The 16,981-nt window shown below is 62.9% G+C and overlaps 1 protein-coding gene across 1 annotated transcript; it reads right to left on the minus strand.

Annotated features, from left to right (window-relative positions):
- Positions 1–5,858: 5,858 nt before the first annotated feature.
- Positions 5,859–13,409, minus strand: CABP7 (calcium binding protein 7). Its single transcript, XM_068412898.1, has 5 exons — positions 13,301–13,409; positions 8,633–8,776; positions 7,256–7,368; positions 6,124–6,277; positions 5,859–5,986 (listed from the first exon to the last, which is right to left on the minus strand). Exons 1-5 carry the CDS (start codon positions 13,407–13,409, stop codon positions 5,859–5,861), a joined length of 648 nt encoding a protein of 215 aa, XP_068268999.1.
- Positions 13,410–16,981: the final 3,572 nt, after the last annotated feature.

Raw genomic sequence — 16,981 nt, forward strand, 5'->3', positions numbered from 1 at the left:
GGTGTCGTGTTATTCCTCCCTGGGCTGGGCCGGGTGGGCGGTTGTCTCCCTGCCCGCTCTCAGTCCAGGTCCGTGGCTGGGCTCTACGCAGCTGATCCAGGCCGGGGAAGGAAGCTGTAACCAGGCTTTTTAAATTACTGTTTAATGTTTCCTCCAGTGTTTATGAATTAGGTTTGCTTCTGTTAAATTCAGTGTGTAAAGCTGCTTTGGTTCCTAATGAAGAGCTCGGGGAGCTCCCGTACGCCCTCAGCTCCTGCTCCCACTGTGCTGAAGGTGAGGAGCAAGGAGGAAAAAATACCCCAAGGTTTCTCCTTCTCCAGGAAACTAAATAAACAGCGAGTGCCAGCAGGGCAAACACCTCCGTGGGTCGCTCCCTGCTGTGGGAGCCGGCTGGCCACGCGTGTGTGCCGGGGGCTCGAGCTGGGAAGGGGCAGGGAGGGGCTCCATGGGGCTGTACCGGGAGCCGAGGGCCAGGCCCAGCGGCCAGGGAGACCAGCCTGCCAGCCTCCAGCTTCTCCTCTTCGCTGCTCTGCGAGGGCTGCCCTGGGGGAGGCTGTAGGGGTGCTGTTAGGGTGTAGCTTTGGTGTGGCCAAGCCCAGCCCAGCCACGTGGCTGCCGCAGCGAGAGTTTTATGGGGTCATCTCACCGGGAACGGGAGGGATGAACGAGGCCCTTGGCTGGGCGGGTGCTCGGTGTCACCGCGGAGGTGCCGGGCGTGCGGGGGATCCCGCTGGCAGCGCCCCGGGAGGGCAGCGCCCCGGCAGCGGGTCTCTCCAGGCCGGCCGCGCCTGCTGCCAGTGCATTCCAGGTTTGGCCGCGCAGGGAGGCGGCAGGTCCAGATTCATGAAGAGCACAGGCAGGAGCCAGCTGCCTTTGGCCAAGTCTCGCCTGGATCACGCCGGCGCTTGGCTGCCCGGGCCGAGGCAGAGCTCCCGCCTCGGGGTGTGCGGGCAGAGGGTCACTGGGAGCCGTCAGCCCCAGCACATCCCGTCCTGGGACGCAGCTTTGACACGAGCAGGGGCTGGATGTGACGGCAGTGAGCTGCGTGAGCCCTGCGGCAGCGGGGAAACCAACCTTGCCCGGAGCCTGGGTGAGCTTTAAGCCAAACTCAAGGGTGGTTTTATCCCTCCCGGTGTGACTGGGGCTGCTCTGCTGAGCCCTGTGCTTGCTGGTCTTTGGGGAGCGGGAGCCCAGGGCTTGGGCTCAGAGGCTGTGGCATCAGCCCCGTGTCCCGTCCTCGCCCCCCCTTGCAGGAGCCGGCACGTGCGGGTAAACAAGCACCCACGTGGCACCTCTTTGGGGGTAAATCAGAGTCCCCTGAAGGAGGGGGAGCCCTGCCCTCCGTGCAGAGGTTGCACAGCTGCAGGAGGCTGAATTGGGGGGGGGGGGAACCCCAAAGGGGCTGTGGGATGCTCCGGAGCAGGGGTGCAAGCCCCTGGGCTCTGCTCTCGGCCATCACGGGAGCAGCTTTGGCTGCTGTCCCCAACCTGCTGGGATGTGCGTCCCCACGCCCCCGGCACGGCACAGGGGGAGAGCCCTGGGGGCTGCCGGGGGGGCTCAGCCCATCACCGCCCCCGCTCCGCTGCCTTCAAAGGGTGACAAATGGCTTCACTGCAGCTCAGCCGCGGCCGTGGCAGCCAGGCCACACGTGCGGGCACCTTCTGAGCATGGCAGAGCCACATCAAAGCCCAGCCGCTCCCGTCGCCCCCGCGGACGGTTTGAGGCCGGCAGCGAAGCGCGAGCTGCCTGTTTCCCAACCAGCCATCAAAATGCTTTGCAGTTCTTCACCCGTGTTTGGTTTCACCAGCCCCCACGTCCCACCCCTGCTCTGGTCCCGGTATGTTTTGGAGCATCCCTGGGAGGGCGGCTGGGCCAGGAGGTTTTGCTTTACCCAACACTCACAAGCTTCACGGCTCCGAAACTGCTCCTCAAATCCAGCTTAAATTTTGTAGAGAAACACGTCTGTGGCCGAGCAGGCTGGACCCCCGGGCAGCAACCTGGGCGAGCTGCAAAACCCACCTGGAAATTGAAATTCCAGCGTAAAACACAACGGCAGCCGCAGCCCCTCCGCACTCCCCGAGAGACGAGCCGCTCGTGATGCAGAAACTCCCGGCGAAGCCTGGAAGCCGAGAGGGGAGCGTTCCCTGCCCAGCACCAGCCTGGGCGAGGGGGTTAATTAAACCCGGGTTGTCCTGCAAAAGCTGGTGTGATCTCCAGCCTGGGCCATCGCTCGCAGGGTGTCGCGTGTTCACGGAGCCGTGGAGCTCCCGGGTGCTCGGAGGAGCCTGTAAATCACAGGCTTTTATGGGGGGTGTTTTACGGCGCGGTGTCAGGAGCCGTAACGATGGTGTGTGTCACTGCCGGGGCCGGGACGCGGCCGGCGCGGGCTGAGCTGGGCTCAAAGGCTCTTTGCAGGGAGCTGCCCAGCGGGGAGGAGGGCGCCGAGGCAGGACAAGGCGCTCGGCTCCTTCCCTCGCTCCCACGCGGCCCCGGGGCCGGCTGGTACCCGGCTCCCAAAGGATGCTGCAGGGATGCGGGCGGCCCCGCGGGGCTCGGCGGGTCCCGGGGTGGGCGATGAGGAGCTGCGGCCCCTTGGTGACGGCACGAGCCAACGCGGCTTGTCTAGAGCGAGAGCTGGGAGTAATTTATCGGGAAGCTTTTAGGGAAATGAGCAGCTCCTGGGCCCCTGCCAAGGCGCAGCCCCACTGGGCGCTGCCCGGTGTCCTCTGGCAGCTCTTGCTGGGAGAGGAGGGGGGGGACGGGGACGGGGACGGGGATGGGGACGGGGATGGAGACAGGATGGGGATAGGGGTGGAAATAAGGATGGGAATGGGGACAAGGATGGAGATGGGGACAAGAATGAGGATGGGACAGGGATGGAAATGGGGATGGGAATGGGGACAGGGATGGAGATGGGGACAGGAAAAGGGGACAGGGATGGGGATGAAGATGGGAACAGGGCTGAGGACAGGACAAGGACAGGGATGGAAATAAGGATGGGGATGGGGACAGGGATGGAGATGGAGATGGGGACAGGAATGAGGATGGGACAGGGATGGGGATGGGACAGGGATGGAGATGGGACAGGGATGGGAATGGGGATGGGAATGGGGACAGGGATGGGGATGAAGATGGGGACAGGAATGAGGATGGGACAGGGATGGGGATGGGGAGAGGGGACAGGGATGGGGCTGAGCCCCTCCCACACCACTTGCAGCACCAGAGAAATAACCTTTCCTAACCTCTCCCCCTCCCACCCCACACCACTTTTCCGCACTGTGACAACCCCAGCGCTGCAAACCCCGATGGTTTCGCTGCCGGTTTCGCTCTGGCCGGCGCAGACTGACAGCAGCACCAACGCAGGGTCCTTCTTCCTCCCACCTCCCCTCGCCCACGGCAGCCCCGGCACCTTCCCTCATCCCACCGCAGCGCTCACACAGCACGATTTTTTTTCCTCCCTTTTCAATTCCCACGTAATTAAATTAACGAGGAGCATCGCTGTCTCGCCGCAGCCGCAATGAGCCGTCCCCGGCGTGCGGGGAGCATGGCCGGGACCCCTGAATCGGAGCTGCCGTCTCCAAGAAATCCCTTCTCCCAATTCCCATCAAAATTAATCGAGAAGCTTTGACAAGCTGAGCTTGGGGGCTCTCGCGTGCTTCCTTTTATCGAATTTTTCTTTTATGTTATTGTGTTTTCTAGCAAATTAAATTGTCCTTTTTCTTTTTTGGCCTCTTTATGTTTATTCACAGTGTCTATAATAGACCTGGTTAAAAATATGTGTATATATATATATATATATACGTGGCTCGGAGGCCACGTGGCTTCTTTTGGAAACGTCGGTTCATAAAAAAAACCCCAAAGTTTCTGCGAGGAGATGGATGAGATTTCATCACGGGTGCGGAGCCTCCCCGCAATCCGACAGGATTTCACTGCCTGTGGAGCGCTTCCCCTTTTCAGTTCTCATACGGGCGGGTGGTGCAGTTTGGGTGATAAATTATATGAGATTAAAAAAAAAAAAACACCCCAAATGAATGAAACGCAGCCGATTTCTCCCCAAAATGGGGTGTCCCCCCGCTCGGTGCCGGGGGGGGCCCGTCTGGAGGGTGGGAAATCCCAAGCAGGCGCAAGATGTGTTTTCCCTGTGTCGGGGGTCAAACAGGGGCTCCGGGGAGATGAAGGTTCGGGTTGCCCCAGCCCTGACGCCCCGGGGATGGGCTCCTCCAGCCCAGTTCCCCATGGCGGGGGGAAACCCTTGGCCGATACACTCACGGCACCGAGAGCTTCCCCTGGTTTTATTTGTTATTTTAATTTATTTGTTATTAAAAAAATGCATCATTCTGGGGCTCGGGGAGGCCGATGGGTTGGGATTGCCACGGTGGTCGCTCGGTGCGGGGTGGGGGGGTTACACCTGGGGCCAGCCCCCACCGTGGTGTAAATCAGGAGGAACAGGGTGCTCCCCTCCCTGCCAGCTGCGGGGCAGGATCCCAACCCAGCCGGGGGACAGTGACCCCTCGGGGTGTCTCTGAGCCCCCCCCGCCCTTCTCTGCCGTGGGCCCGATCCTGGCTCCCCCGGGTTTGCCGTTAAACCGGGTGGAAGCGCTTTGGGGAGGTGCTTTGCGCTGCGTGTGCTCCCCGCCGAGGCGCTTTGGGAGGGGAATGGCCTTAAAATGTTCATCAAACGCCAACAGAAAATATCAGGGCACAGACACGAGGTAAGGGGAGGGATAAAACCACTTGGCGCTTACACTGATCCACAGCAGGATCCACGGCTGGACCGGGGTGCATCCCCCCGGTGCTGGTGGGATCCATGGGGAAGGTGCTGGGTCCCCTCCGGCCCCAGGTTTGGGGATGCTTCAGCCCCCCTGGGATGCTGCGGGGGGACCACAGACCCCCAACCATTGCCCACCTCCCTTGCCAGGAGGACTCAGCCACAGCTCAGCAGCACCCATGGGTGCTCCCGTGGTGCTACACCCGCCTGGCACCCATCACCCTGCCCCATTGCATCCCCCTCCACGAGCCCCCCCGCATCACCAGGAGCCCCAGCAGCCCCGAGCGCTTCAGAAATCCCAGTTTTATTTCAGATCGGAAACAACCAACCAGGAAGAAAGAAAAATAACCCAAAACCAACTCCAAAAAAATGAGAAACGGCCCCAAAGCCGACCCCATCCCGTGCCCAGGTGGGTGCTACATACAGGCTGGGGGGGCTCGGGGGTGTGCAGGGTGGGGGGTCCTCGGCCTTGGGGTCGCTCCAGCTCTTCCCAGGAAGGGGGGAGTCAGCTCAAAGTGCATCAAGCAGGAGGTCAGGGGTGTCCCCTCATCCCCAGTGGGGAAACTGAGGCACGGTGCGGGGGTCAGGAGTGAGAGGGTGGGCGAGGGGGGGTAAAATCCAGCCCTTGGCAGCCAAGTCCATGCAAACGCTCCCGTCTCAAGCCGAGAAACCACCTCAGGCGCGTGTATTGCTTAGGGGGTGATTTGGTTTGTATCATAAATATAGAGCTGGAGACGCTGGTACCGGCGTATCCGAGGGGCTCCTGTGCCCGGGGGGGCAACGGGGGCCCCGGGCGCGGGGAGGGGGCAGCACACGGGGCTCCATGCACGTTACATGCACTTACGGGGTAATTTTTTTGTGGCAAGGGGGTTTGTGTGTGTCTCTCTCACAGTTCCCACGTTCTGCAAACAGCCATGCGAGCGCGGCGCCCCGGACAGCGGGGACCCGGCGTGCGGCGTCCCCCGTTGGGTTTGCCCCCATCCCGGGGGGGGTTTGTGTGTCTGGGTCCGATGTATGGATCTGTATGTCCGTACTCCCCACTGGAGGTGTGAGTCCCCGATGCAGGGGGGGTCGGGGGGGGCCCCCCCCTCTATTTCATGCCGCTGCGCAGCACCTGGTTGGCGGCGATGAGCATCACGCTGATGATGAAGGCGATGGCGAAGGCGCAGATGAGGCTCTTGCGGACGCAGGTCTGGCGGATCTGCTGGCTGGAGCAGGCTGGGGCGGAGGGGGAGAACCGGGGGGTTACCCCAAACCATCCCCGCCCAGCGCGCCGGGGACGCAGGGCCATCCCCGTGGCGTCGGGGCTGGCATCGCAGAGGGTGCGAGGGCCCCGTGTACCCCCCGGCACTCACTCTCCACGTCGACGGGGCACTCCTCGGCCGTGCCCATGTGGCTCTCCTCCTCCGTCATGATGATGTTCTCGATGTCCTTCATGGAGAGGTGCTCGCAGAAGGTCTCATACAGGAGCCGCTTCAGCTCGTCCACCGTCAGCTTCTGCATGTCGCACTGCGGGGAGCGGGCGGGGGGCTGGGGCAGGGGCTGACCCCCACGGGCGGGGGGGCTCAGTGATGCCGGGGGGTCCCCGGCACCCTTGGGTGCTGTGTTGTCCCCCCGGCACCCCCCCCCTTCATCTTTGGTGGGGAAAGGGCTGGTGTCCTGCTGACCCGCCAGCAGAGCTGGTGGTTCCCAAGAAGAGCACCCAGTGGGTGCCCAACCTCCCACCAGCCGCCACCCCGTGCCAAGGCGGGGACTGAAAAGCCTCAGGTTGGCGTAAGCCTGACCCTAATCCTGACCCAACCCTGACACTAAGCCTAAACCTTTCCACTAAGCCTAACCTGGGGCCTGAGCTAGACCCTCACCCAAACCCCAGTCCTAAACCTGACCCTAACCCTGATCCTAACCCTAACCTTGACCCCAACCCTAATCCTAACCCTTAAACCAACCCTAACCCTGACCCTAACCCAGAGCCTGATCCTGATCCTAACCTTCACCCTCACCCTAACCCCAAATCCAGCCTTGATACTAATCCTTACCCTAACCTCAACCCTTAACTTGACCCTAACCCTGATCCTAAATCTAACCTAAATCCTAAATCCTTGACCCCCACCCACATCCTAACCCTTAAACCAGCTCTAACCCCAACCCTAACCCAGAGCCTGATCCTGATCCTAACCTTCACCCTGACCACAACTCCAGCCTTGACCCTAATCCTAACCCTGACCCCAACCCTAAACCTGACCCTAACCTAAATCCTAAACCTAACCTTGACCCCCAACCCTAATCCTAACCCTTAAACCAACTCTAACCCTGACCTTAACCCAGAGCCTGATCCTGATCTTCACCCTTACCCTAACCCCAACTCCAGCCTTGACCCTAACCCTGACCTTGACCCTGACCCCGAGCCATCCCCCGGTGCCCTTGGGGCTGGGGCCGGGGGTGCTGCCCCCCGGGTGGGAGCTGGGGGGGTTGGGTGTCCCTCTCTACCTTCCAGAAGACGGTGTCGAAGTCGGTGCCGTGGAACTTCTCGGGGATGCCCGAGGTGGACAGCTTGGGCCCCAGCAGCGTCACAAACTCCTCAAAGTCCACCTGCCCGTCACCTGCAGGGCACGGAGGTGGCCGTCACCCCCCTGCCAGGCAGCACCCAGAGCCCCCCCATCCCACCCCGGAGTCACCAACATCGACTCCGTGGTGGCCTGGAGCAGCAGCTGGTGTTATGGGACCTTGGACTCTCAGACTTCAGCAGCTACAGACCCCCAAACTGGCTGGGGACCCCCAGTACCAGCCAGGACCCCATGGCTGGTCAGGGACCACCCCAAAACCAGTTGGGGACCCCAACACCAGCTGGGGTCCTCCAGAAAAATTAGGGGTCCCCCAACATTGGCCAGGATGCCCAACACTGGCTGGTGTCCCCAGTGCCAGCTGGGACCCCAATATCACCTGGGGACCCCCCCAATGCCATCTGGAGACCCCCAATACTGGCTGGGGACCCCCAAAACCAACCAGGTACCCCAACACTAACTGGGGATCTCCAACAAAGTTTGGGGTCCCCCAACACTAACTGGGATGCCCAACACCGACTGGGGTCCTTAGTGCCACCTGGGACCCTCAATGTCATCTGGGACCCCCAGTGCCATCCAGGACCCCGTACACCAGCTGGAACCCCAATACCAACTGGGACCCCAATGCCACCTGGGGACCCCCGCAGTGGCCGTGACCCTGGGGGGGGGTCACTGGGAAGGGGCCGGGGTGGGTGCCGCCGGGCTGGCCGTATCCTGCGCTGCGGAGGGTGCTGTGCCGGGGCTGTCAGGCCGGCACTAACGATGAGTAATGGAGGGAGCGGCGCTTGGCAGCGCTGCCGGAAAAGCTTTTAAATGGGGGGAAAAAGGAAAGCAATAAATTAACGAGCTCTTTAAGGTCCCCAGGAGAGCGGGAGCGTCGGGGACAGGCTGACGGTGGCAGCGAGGACGGGAGGTGCACGGCCAGCCTGGGCGGGGAGGGCACGGCCCGGGGTGCAGGATGGGACCGGGGTGCAGGACCCGGCCCCAGCAGCCCGGTCCCAGCAGGATTGCTGAGCTGGGAGAGGTCCCATCCCCTCCTGCAAGTGCTCCGGGATTGTTAAATCCTCCTAAATGAAGCTGCCGTGATGATGATGGTGATGGTGGTGATGATGGTGATGGTGATGGATGAGCAGGAGGCTCCAGGCATGAGGCAGAGCCTGGATCGGACCCTCCTGCATCCCGCATCCCACGTCGGGTCCTGCAGCCACCAACCAGTGGGGTGGAAATGGGGCAAACTGGGTGTTCCAACAAATGGGGAAGGTGGGATGGGGGTCCCACCCCTGTCCCCGTCCCGGGGTCCTACCATCCATGTCGAGGCGCTGGATGATGACCTCCAGCTCCACCTCGTTGGGCATGTAGCCCAGGGAGCGCATGGCCGTGCCCAGCTCCTGCTTGGAGATGAAGCCGTTGCCGTCCCGGTCGAACACCTTGAAGGCTTCACGGATCTCTGTGGGGTGGGCAGAGGGGATCAGTCCGACTGCGTCCCCCCAGCCCTGGCACCCCCTCGGCCCCAGATCCCCCATGGGACCCCAAATGAACCACCCATCCCGCTGCCCACAGCGGGGTCACCGTTACGGAGGGGAAACTGAGGCACAGCAGGAGGGGCTGCCACCCCCCCAAGCAACACTGTGTGTGGGTGTCCCAGGTGGGGGAATGGTGTAACGGGGTGTGAGTGGGTGACGGGTACACAGGGGGCTGGGTGGTGGGGGGGGGTGGTTGTGTGGGTGGGGGTACCAGGAGGGGGGTGCGAGGCAGCGCGGGGGCCTGTGCACCCCCACACACCCACACATGGGGTCTCCAGCAGCTCAGGCCACCACAACCTCCTCAGAAGGCTCGGACCCCCCCCAAGAAGGGTCTGACCCCACCAGAAGTCTCTGACCCCCCCAAGGGGACCCCAACACACCCCAAGGTCTTCGCTCCAACCCCAACCGCCCGCTCACAGCACCCACCGCTCCCTTGCCACCACCCAACCCTCTGCAGCCAAAACCCCCGTATCCTGCCCCAAAAATGCCCTCCTGGGACGTGCTTGAGCTTGGAGTGCCCACCGGGGTGGGGGGCTGCGGGTGGGGAGATCCCCCACGGCGCCGCAGCACCCGGCTGGGAGCATCCCTGCGCCGTGGGTGCTGGCACGGGGAGGGTGCTGGGTGCAGGGTGTGCCAGCACCCGCGTCCTCCCTGGGGACTTCGCACCCGTCACGGAGTGGCTGCAGCCCAAAAAGGGACCGATTCTGGCTCTGGTGTTCAGCCCCATCCTGGGCAGAGGGAGATGGGACGGAGCCAGGGGAGAAAGTGGGAGGATTTGGGGTTTCTGGCTCAAAATGGGCCCCGGGGCACAGGGGGAAGATCCCTGTGGGGTGGCAGGGAGAGGCTGCGCCGAGCTCGGCGGGCAGCGGGGAAACTGAGGCACGGCGCTGGCCATCGCCCACCCCGTCGGCTCCATCCCGCCTCCCGCTGCGCTCGGGGCTTTGCTGCTTTTTGGGGGAGTTTCTGGCCTTTTTGATACCCCTAAAACACGTGGAGCTCGACCCAGGCTGATGGGAAGGAAGGGACCAGGGGACCTCGTGTCGGGAACTGGGCCGGGGTGGCGGTGGCCTCTTCCTTCGGCACCGCAAAAGCGCAGGTGTTTGCTGGAGGGAATTGTGTTGGAGGAGCCAGGCAGGAGAAACGGGGGCTGAGAAAAATTTTTGGGGAAAAAGAAACCCTGTAGGGTCATGCTGTTGAGCCCCAGTGCTTGGGGACATCCCTGCCTGGATGCTGGCCCCTCGGTGACATCTTCCGAGGTGGTTTTGGGGGGTTTTGGCCTGTCAGCCTGATGGGTAAATCTCCTCCGTGGCCGACGTCCCTTCCCCGGGCAGGGGATGCTCCCTTCTCCCCCCGCTCCAGCCCCGGCACCCCCAGAATTCATCCCTCGAGGTTGCTCGTCCCAGGTGGGTCCCTGTCACCCAGCTCAGGGTGTTGGGGGGAAAAGTAAGGACATGCCCCGGCAGTGGCCAAACCGGGGTCCCATTGGGGGGTGTCATCCCCCCCCCAAGCCAGGGCACCCCGACTCTCCCCGGCCCAGCCAGCAGCACCCTGCCCCTGTTTGCACCCAACGCCAAGCCCCGAGGGGCGGCTGCAGGGCCAGGAGAGCGGTGGGGTGTCACAGGCGTCCCCCCCAAACCGGAGGGTGACCGGGTGGACGTGGGAGCGGGTGGCAGCAGGGCCCCCTGCAGTGGTGCAGGTGTCTGGCACCTCGTGGGGTCACCTTGGGGCTCCCGCTGCTGCCTTGATCCCCGCGGCCGCAGGCGGGGTGCTGGGGGGAGCCCAGGGCTGGGAGCACCCATGGGTGCTGCGCGAGGCTGGGCGCATCACCACGACACTCTGGTGCACACACGAGGTGAGTGTGAGCACATGCGATGCAGTGGGGCTGGGCAACACACACACACCCCGTCCCCTTGCAGTGATGCTGTGCATGTGCGTGCACACGCATGGACACCTCCCCACCATGCAGTGACGCTGTATTTGCGTGTGTGCACACACGGACACACACACAACCATGTTGCAGTGATGCTGTATTTGTGTGTGCACACAAACACCTTGCAGCGACGTGCTTGTGCATGCACACACACACAATCAACTTGCAGCGATGCTGTGCTTGTGCGTGCGCACACAACCGTGTTGCAGTGAAGTACTTGTGCATATACACACACAAAAAACCATGTTGCAGCAACGTGCTTGTGCATGCACACACACACACACAAAACCACCTTGGAGTGATGCTGTACCTGTATGTGTGCACACAATCCCCTTGCAGCTATGTGCTTGTGTGTGCACACACACAACCGTGTTGCAGTGATGTACTTGTGCATGCACACACGCACACAACCATATTGCAGTGATGCTGTATTTGTGCGTGCGCACACACAACCACCTTGCAGTGACATGCTTGTGCGTGCACACACATACTCCAACACCTTGCAGTGATGCTCTGCTTGTGTGCGCACACACATCCCAACACCTTGCAGTGACGTACTTGTGCATGCACAGGCGCGCACACACACACACACACACACCCCCTTTGCAGCGAGGCCGTGCTTGTGTGTGCACACACAACCACCTTGCAGTGATGTACTTGTGCGTATACACACACATAGAACCACCTTGGAGTGATGCTGTACCTGTATGTGCGCACACAACCACCTTGCAGTGATGTACTTGTGCATGCACACACACACACAACCACCTTGCAGCGATGCTGTGCTTGTGCATGCACACACACACACACAACCACCTTGCAGCGATGCTGTGCTTGTGCATGCACACACACACACACAACCACCTTGCAGTGATGCTGTGCTTGTGCGTGCGAACACAACCACGTTGCAGTGATGTACTTGTGCATATACACACTCACACCCCCCCCTTGCAGTGATGTGCTTGTGCACACACACATACAACCACCTTGGAGTGATGCTGTACCTGTATGTGTGCACACAACAACCTTGCAGTGATGTGCTTGTGCCTGCACACACATGGACACACACACACAACCACGTCACAGCGACGCTGTATCTGTGCATGCACACACACACAATCACCTTGCAGTGATGTGCTTGTGCACACACACACACAACCACCTTGCAGTGACGCTGTATTTGTGTGTGCACGCGCAAACACCTTGCAGTGATGTACTTGTGCATGCACATGCACACCCACCCCCTGCAGCGATGCTGTGCTCACGCGTGCACACATGCAGCCACGCACAGAGCCACAGTGCAGCGATGTGCTTGTGCACACACCCCCCTTGCAGTGCTGCCGTGCTTGTGCACACACACACACACACACACACACCCCCTCTGCAGCAGGGCTGTGCATACGAACCCGTCCTGCTCTGACGCTGTACATGTGCGCGCACACACTGCAGCGAGGCCGGCCGTGCGCGCACACACACACACACACACACGTGTGCTGCAGTGGTGTTGCACGGGTGTACGCACACAGACCCCTGTGTGTGAGCACACAAGTGCGTGTGCACACACGTGCAGCGGGGCTGTACGCAGATGTGTGTGTACACACGTGTGCACACGTAACCCCTGCAGTCAGGCTGGGAATGGGCACCTAAGACACACGCACACACACTGTTGCACACCCAGAGTGAACCCACATCTCTGCCTACTCAGGGCTCCCGGGCAGGTTTTAGGGCCAGAGCCCCTCACCCCCCACCAGCCTTGGGCCTCCGTGCCTCAGTTTCCCCATGGGAAGCCCCTGGCCTGACTCCGAGCCCCCTCCATCCTCTCCACACACGGGGCCGTGCGTGGGGCCGCCCCGTGCCTCAGTTTCCCCCGTGGTGCTGGGGCAGCGCTGGGGGCCGGGGGTGCCGCAGCCCCTTTCCCCCCGTACCCAGCAGAGCGGGGCTCCCCGGGACACCCCGAGCCGGGGGTACCGGCTGTGCCCGTCCCGCCGCCCCGGCAAACTTTTGGGGTGGAAAAAGCCATTCTGGCGACAGCGGGCTGAGCCCGGCCCCGCTCATCGCACGGGTGGGCTGAGCCCCGGCGGCTGCTCCTCCCGGCCGGAGCCCGCTGCCACCGGGACTGCCATGCCCCGGGTGGGGTGACACGGGTGACAGCCACCCCCGGGGTCCCCCCCCCGCGACACCAGCCACTGTCATATTATGACAGCGGGGAGGGTGGCCCCGGCGCGCCGGGGGGGTCCAGCCCGGCGCTGCCACCCCCTCCCCCGGTCCTTGCTGTGTCATATTGTCACAACGGCGACACCGGGGCTGGGGTGACACCGGCGCTGGGACACCCCCCCACCCCAAGCTCTCCCACGCTTCCCTTCCTCCCCTCCTCCTCCTCCCCATCCCTCCATCCCTCCGCATCCCGCTCCCCTTGACCCCCCCCGCGGCGCCGGGGGGGGAGGGGGGTTCGCACCCCCGCACCCCATAGGGGCTGAGCCCCCTCCCAGACCCCCCCACCCCCCCCAGGCCCGCTCACCCTCCAGCTCGTCCTCGGGGATCTCCACGGGGTGCTGCTCGGCGAGGATGCTGGGGATGGTGTAGATCCCCCGGTACATCAAAGCCGCCGTTACCGGGTGGAAAGGCATCTTCGGGGCTTCCCAAAAAAGCCAAAGTTTAAACCCAAATCTCCTCGGGGAGGGGGGAAAAAGGCGAGAGGGAGGTGGGGTGCCCCAGCCGGTACCGGGGTACGCTACAATAAACCCCCGAGTTACCGGTAACCGCCGCCCCCCCGCCCGGCACCCACCGGCCAAGGCGGGGGGGGGTGTCAGGGGCCGGGTGGGTGCTCCCCAAGTCCTCCAGGCACCGGTGGTGGGACGGGGCTGGCGGCGGAGCCCCTCACCGGCGTGTCAGGGCGCGGGGGGCTGCCCGCTCCCCCCCTGTGCACATGCCCGCCCGAAGTGCAAACGGGAGCCCAAAGCATCCAGGTACCGGCTAAATCCCGGTGGCAGCGGTGGGGGGGGACGGGGCTGGCCATGTCCGTCCCCCCCCCCCCCCCAACTCCGCCAGCCCTCGGGGGCCGCTCACACCCCCCGGGGGGCCACTGGCACCGGGCCACGCTCCCCGGTGGGGCCCGGCATGGCGGGGCCGAGGCGGAGAGCGGCCTCTTCTTCGTCCTCCTCCTCCTCTTCTTCTTCCTCCTCCCCGGTGAGTGTCCCGGGGCTCGGCTCCCCGCCGCTGGCTCAGCCCCCGGCACCGCGCACCCGCTCCCCCCCCGCCGCCGCCGCACGGAGCATCCTCGGCCGCGGCCCCGGCGGAATCCCGGGAGGAGCGGCGGGGCCGGGGGGGGACGGTCCCGCCTGGCAGATGGGGCGGGGGGACGGGGGACGGGGGGTGGTGCCTGTGTTTCCCCCCCCCAGGTTGGGAGGGTGGGGAGTTGCGGCAAAGAGGGTGTCACGGTCACCCCGGAGCGTCCCGGGCCGGATCCTGCCCCGGTGGGGCCGGCGGAGGAGCGGGTGCTGGGGGGGTGCTGGGTGGCGAAGAACGGCAGCCCCGGTGACAGCGCCAGAGGTGGCGGGTCCCTGTGGAACCCCGTCGCCACCCTAAGGACCCCATATTGTCACACAGGCTGCCATCACCCCAGGGTCCCCCCCATGGCACCCCCTGCCCGGGCAGTCGTCACCCCAGGGTCCCTGCACTTGGCACCCCGGGCTGCCATCACCCCGAGGTCCCCACATGCAGCACCCCAGGCCATCGTCACCCTGAGCCAGCACAGCCGTCACCCCGAGGTCCCCAGGGTGCTGTGGGGTGGCAGGGACACCAGGGCCGGACACTGAGTGGTGGCAGGGGAGGGAAGAGGGGCCAGGAGCGAAGCCCTCTGTCCCCACCCCGTGTCCAGCCGCCCCCGAATTCCCCCCAAGCCCCGATGACATTTTTCTAACTTATTTCTTAATTAACTTAATTAATATTTCTTATTTCTTATTAAACACAGCTGGGCTCACGCGCCGGGGGGGGGGTCCCCACCGTGCCACGTCCCCATGGCACCCATGTCCCCACAGCACCCATGTCCCCACAGCACCCCTCTGCACCCCGGTACCCGCACAGGGACGCTGCCCAGGACCTGGAACCTCTTTCCTCCCCAGTCCCACCACCCGCCTCGTCTGGCTTGTCTCCCCGGGTGGGGATGGCCCCGGCAGACCCCAACCGGATGGGACATGGGTGCCACCGTGTCCCCTGTGCCTGGGTGGCATCTCTCTGCCTGGGCACGGCGGCACGGGCAGGCTGCCCAAGCCCCTGCTCCCCGCCAAGGCTGCCTTCGGAGGGGCTGTGGTGGGAGGGAAGGGGCTGGGGGACCAGAAGGACAATGTCCCCAGAGCCACATGGGGTGGGGACAGAAAGGGCAGGAGCTGGGGGACAACCGGCACCTCGCAGGTGCTCGTCCAAACCCCAAAGGTGCTCAAGAGCAATGGGGAAACTGAGGCACGGCTGGACAGGCTCCAGATGTGCTTCTCGTGTTGGGACTGTCCCAAGAATGCCCCAAAAATTTCAGAACGGGGTTCCTGCCGCTCCAACCCCCCCACTAACCCCCCCCCGGATCCCGCAGCCACGTGCGCAGCCTCAGCCGTCGCCTCGTTCAATCCAACGCTGCCGGGAATTGTCGGGCAGACACAGCTCCAACCCCCCCGTGCCAACCCCGAAACCCCTCGCCCACCGCCCGGCAGCGCTGCAGGTGCAGCCACCACTTTATTTTAACCAGTTGGGGTCCTCTTTAAGCTATTTTTCAGCTTAATTTCCTTCCCCGGCAGCAGCAAACCACCGCGGCCGCGCTCTGAGCTGGGGGGTTTCAGGGATGCTCAAACCCCCGCCGCTGCGGGACCCCAGGGCAGGATCCTGCCCCCCGGCACGTCATGGCTCTGGGGGGGCTTTTTTCCAGCTCTGATAAAATTTCATCCCCCCCCCCCAGGGCTCGGGATGGTGTTGGGGCACTTGGACCTGCACCCCATGGGGAGTCTCCGGTGTCTAATACTGCGGTTGAGCTCCCGGCATGGCCCTGGGGGGGAGGATGATGATAACAATAAGGAATTTTGGGGAGAAAGAAGCCCCAAAAAGGCAAAGCAATCTAATTCAAAATCTCCCTTTTCTCTTAGCGGATCAATTTACTCCTCAATGTTAACGAAGTTGCCCTCCCAATTAATTCTCCCTTTGCCCACCAGAGGCCCCGGGGTGGAAATTCATTGATTTCTCGCCACCCAAACCCCGACAGGAAAAACACCACCAATTTCTGGGCTTTCCCCCCCAAATCCCCCCAGAAGATCCCCGCTCTCGCACCGACTGGGACGTGTCGGAGCATCCTACTCATGGACGGGGATGCAGCCGGGCTGTCCCGGCTCCCGCTGCTCCATCCCTGGGGACGGAGGGTGTGAGCACATGACGGCACAGGGGGGAAAATGAGAATTAAACACCGGCTTAATTGCATTTAAAGTCTTGATTGGGTTTTTTTCGCTCATTAGGGATCACCAGCGGAGGGATCTCGGTGTTTTCCCTGAGCCCAGCTGGAGCCCCCCATCCTGCTCAGCCTCACCGTGCTCTTCCTCACGGGATGAAGGCTGGGACCTTCCCCCAGTACCATCTGCGCCGTCGCCCACCGCTCTGCCCCGCAGCCCCTTTCCTCCCATTTCCTCACTTCTTTTGGGGTGAGAAGCTCTGAATTTGGTTTCCTCCACTCTCAGTCCCTCACCATGCACTGAGGTGATGGGCTGGAGGCAGCGGCGTCCCCAAACCCCCGGGATTTCACCTTAAAATCCCAGCCACAGCCGGGTGAGTTACACATTTCCCACATTGCTGGGACGTTGCGAATGTTCCTCTCCATAATTGTCCCATTATTTTATTCCTGGTTCCTCTTCACGATTCCCCCTTGATTCCATCAGGGGCTCGGGCCGGCAGGTCAATGCCACCGCTCCCCCCATCCCTTCATTCCTCCCGTGACGGCAGCGCCTTCCTGACACTTTTGGGTGATGCCCTAATTAGCTGATCCCGCTAACGAGGTGGGAGAAGCGCGATCCAGGCCTGGTGTTTGGCGTCTTCGTCGCAGCTTTGCGAGGATCTTGCTCTCGAGAGCACTTGCTCCCGGGTCCGCACCCCGACGTCGACGTCTTTATTTCTCTCAGGAAGGAAAATTTAAAAGGAATAAATCCACGCTGGCACAGAGATGGTGCTGATG

The sequence above is a fragment of the Nyctibius grandis genome, chromosome 14, assembly GCF_013368605.1.
Source record: "Nyctibius grandis isolate bNycGra1 chromosome 14, bNycGra1.pri, whole genome shotgun sequence".
NCBI lineage: Eukaryota > Metazoa > Chordata > Aves > Nyctibiiformes > Nyctibiidae > Nyctibius > Nyctibius grandis.

Bases quoted from the DNA above. Each gene is read 5' to 3' on its own strand.
- CABP7 (XM_068412898.1), bottom strand. From the start codon at position 13,409: ATGCCTTTCCACCCGGTAACGGCGGCTTTGATGTACCGGGGGATCTAC. The intron at 8,777-13,300 runs GTGAGCGGGCCT...CCCACCCCACAG, and splicing joins CCCCGAGGACGAGCTGGAGG to AGATCCGTGAAGCCTTCAAG. The intron at 5,987-6,123 runs GTGAGTGCCGGG...CCTCCGCCCCAG, and splicing joins GTGCCCCGTCGACGTGGAGA to CCTGCTCCAGCCAGCAGATC.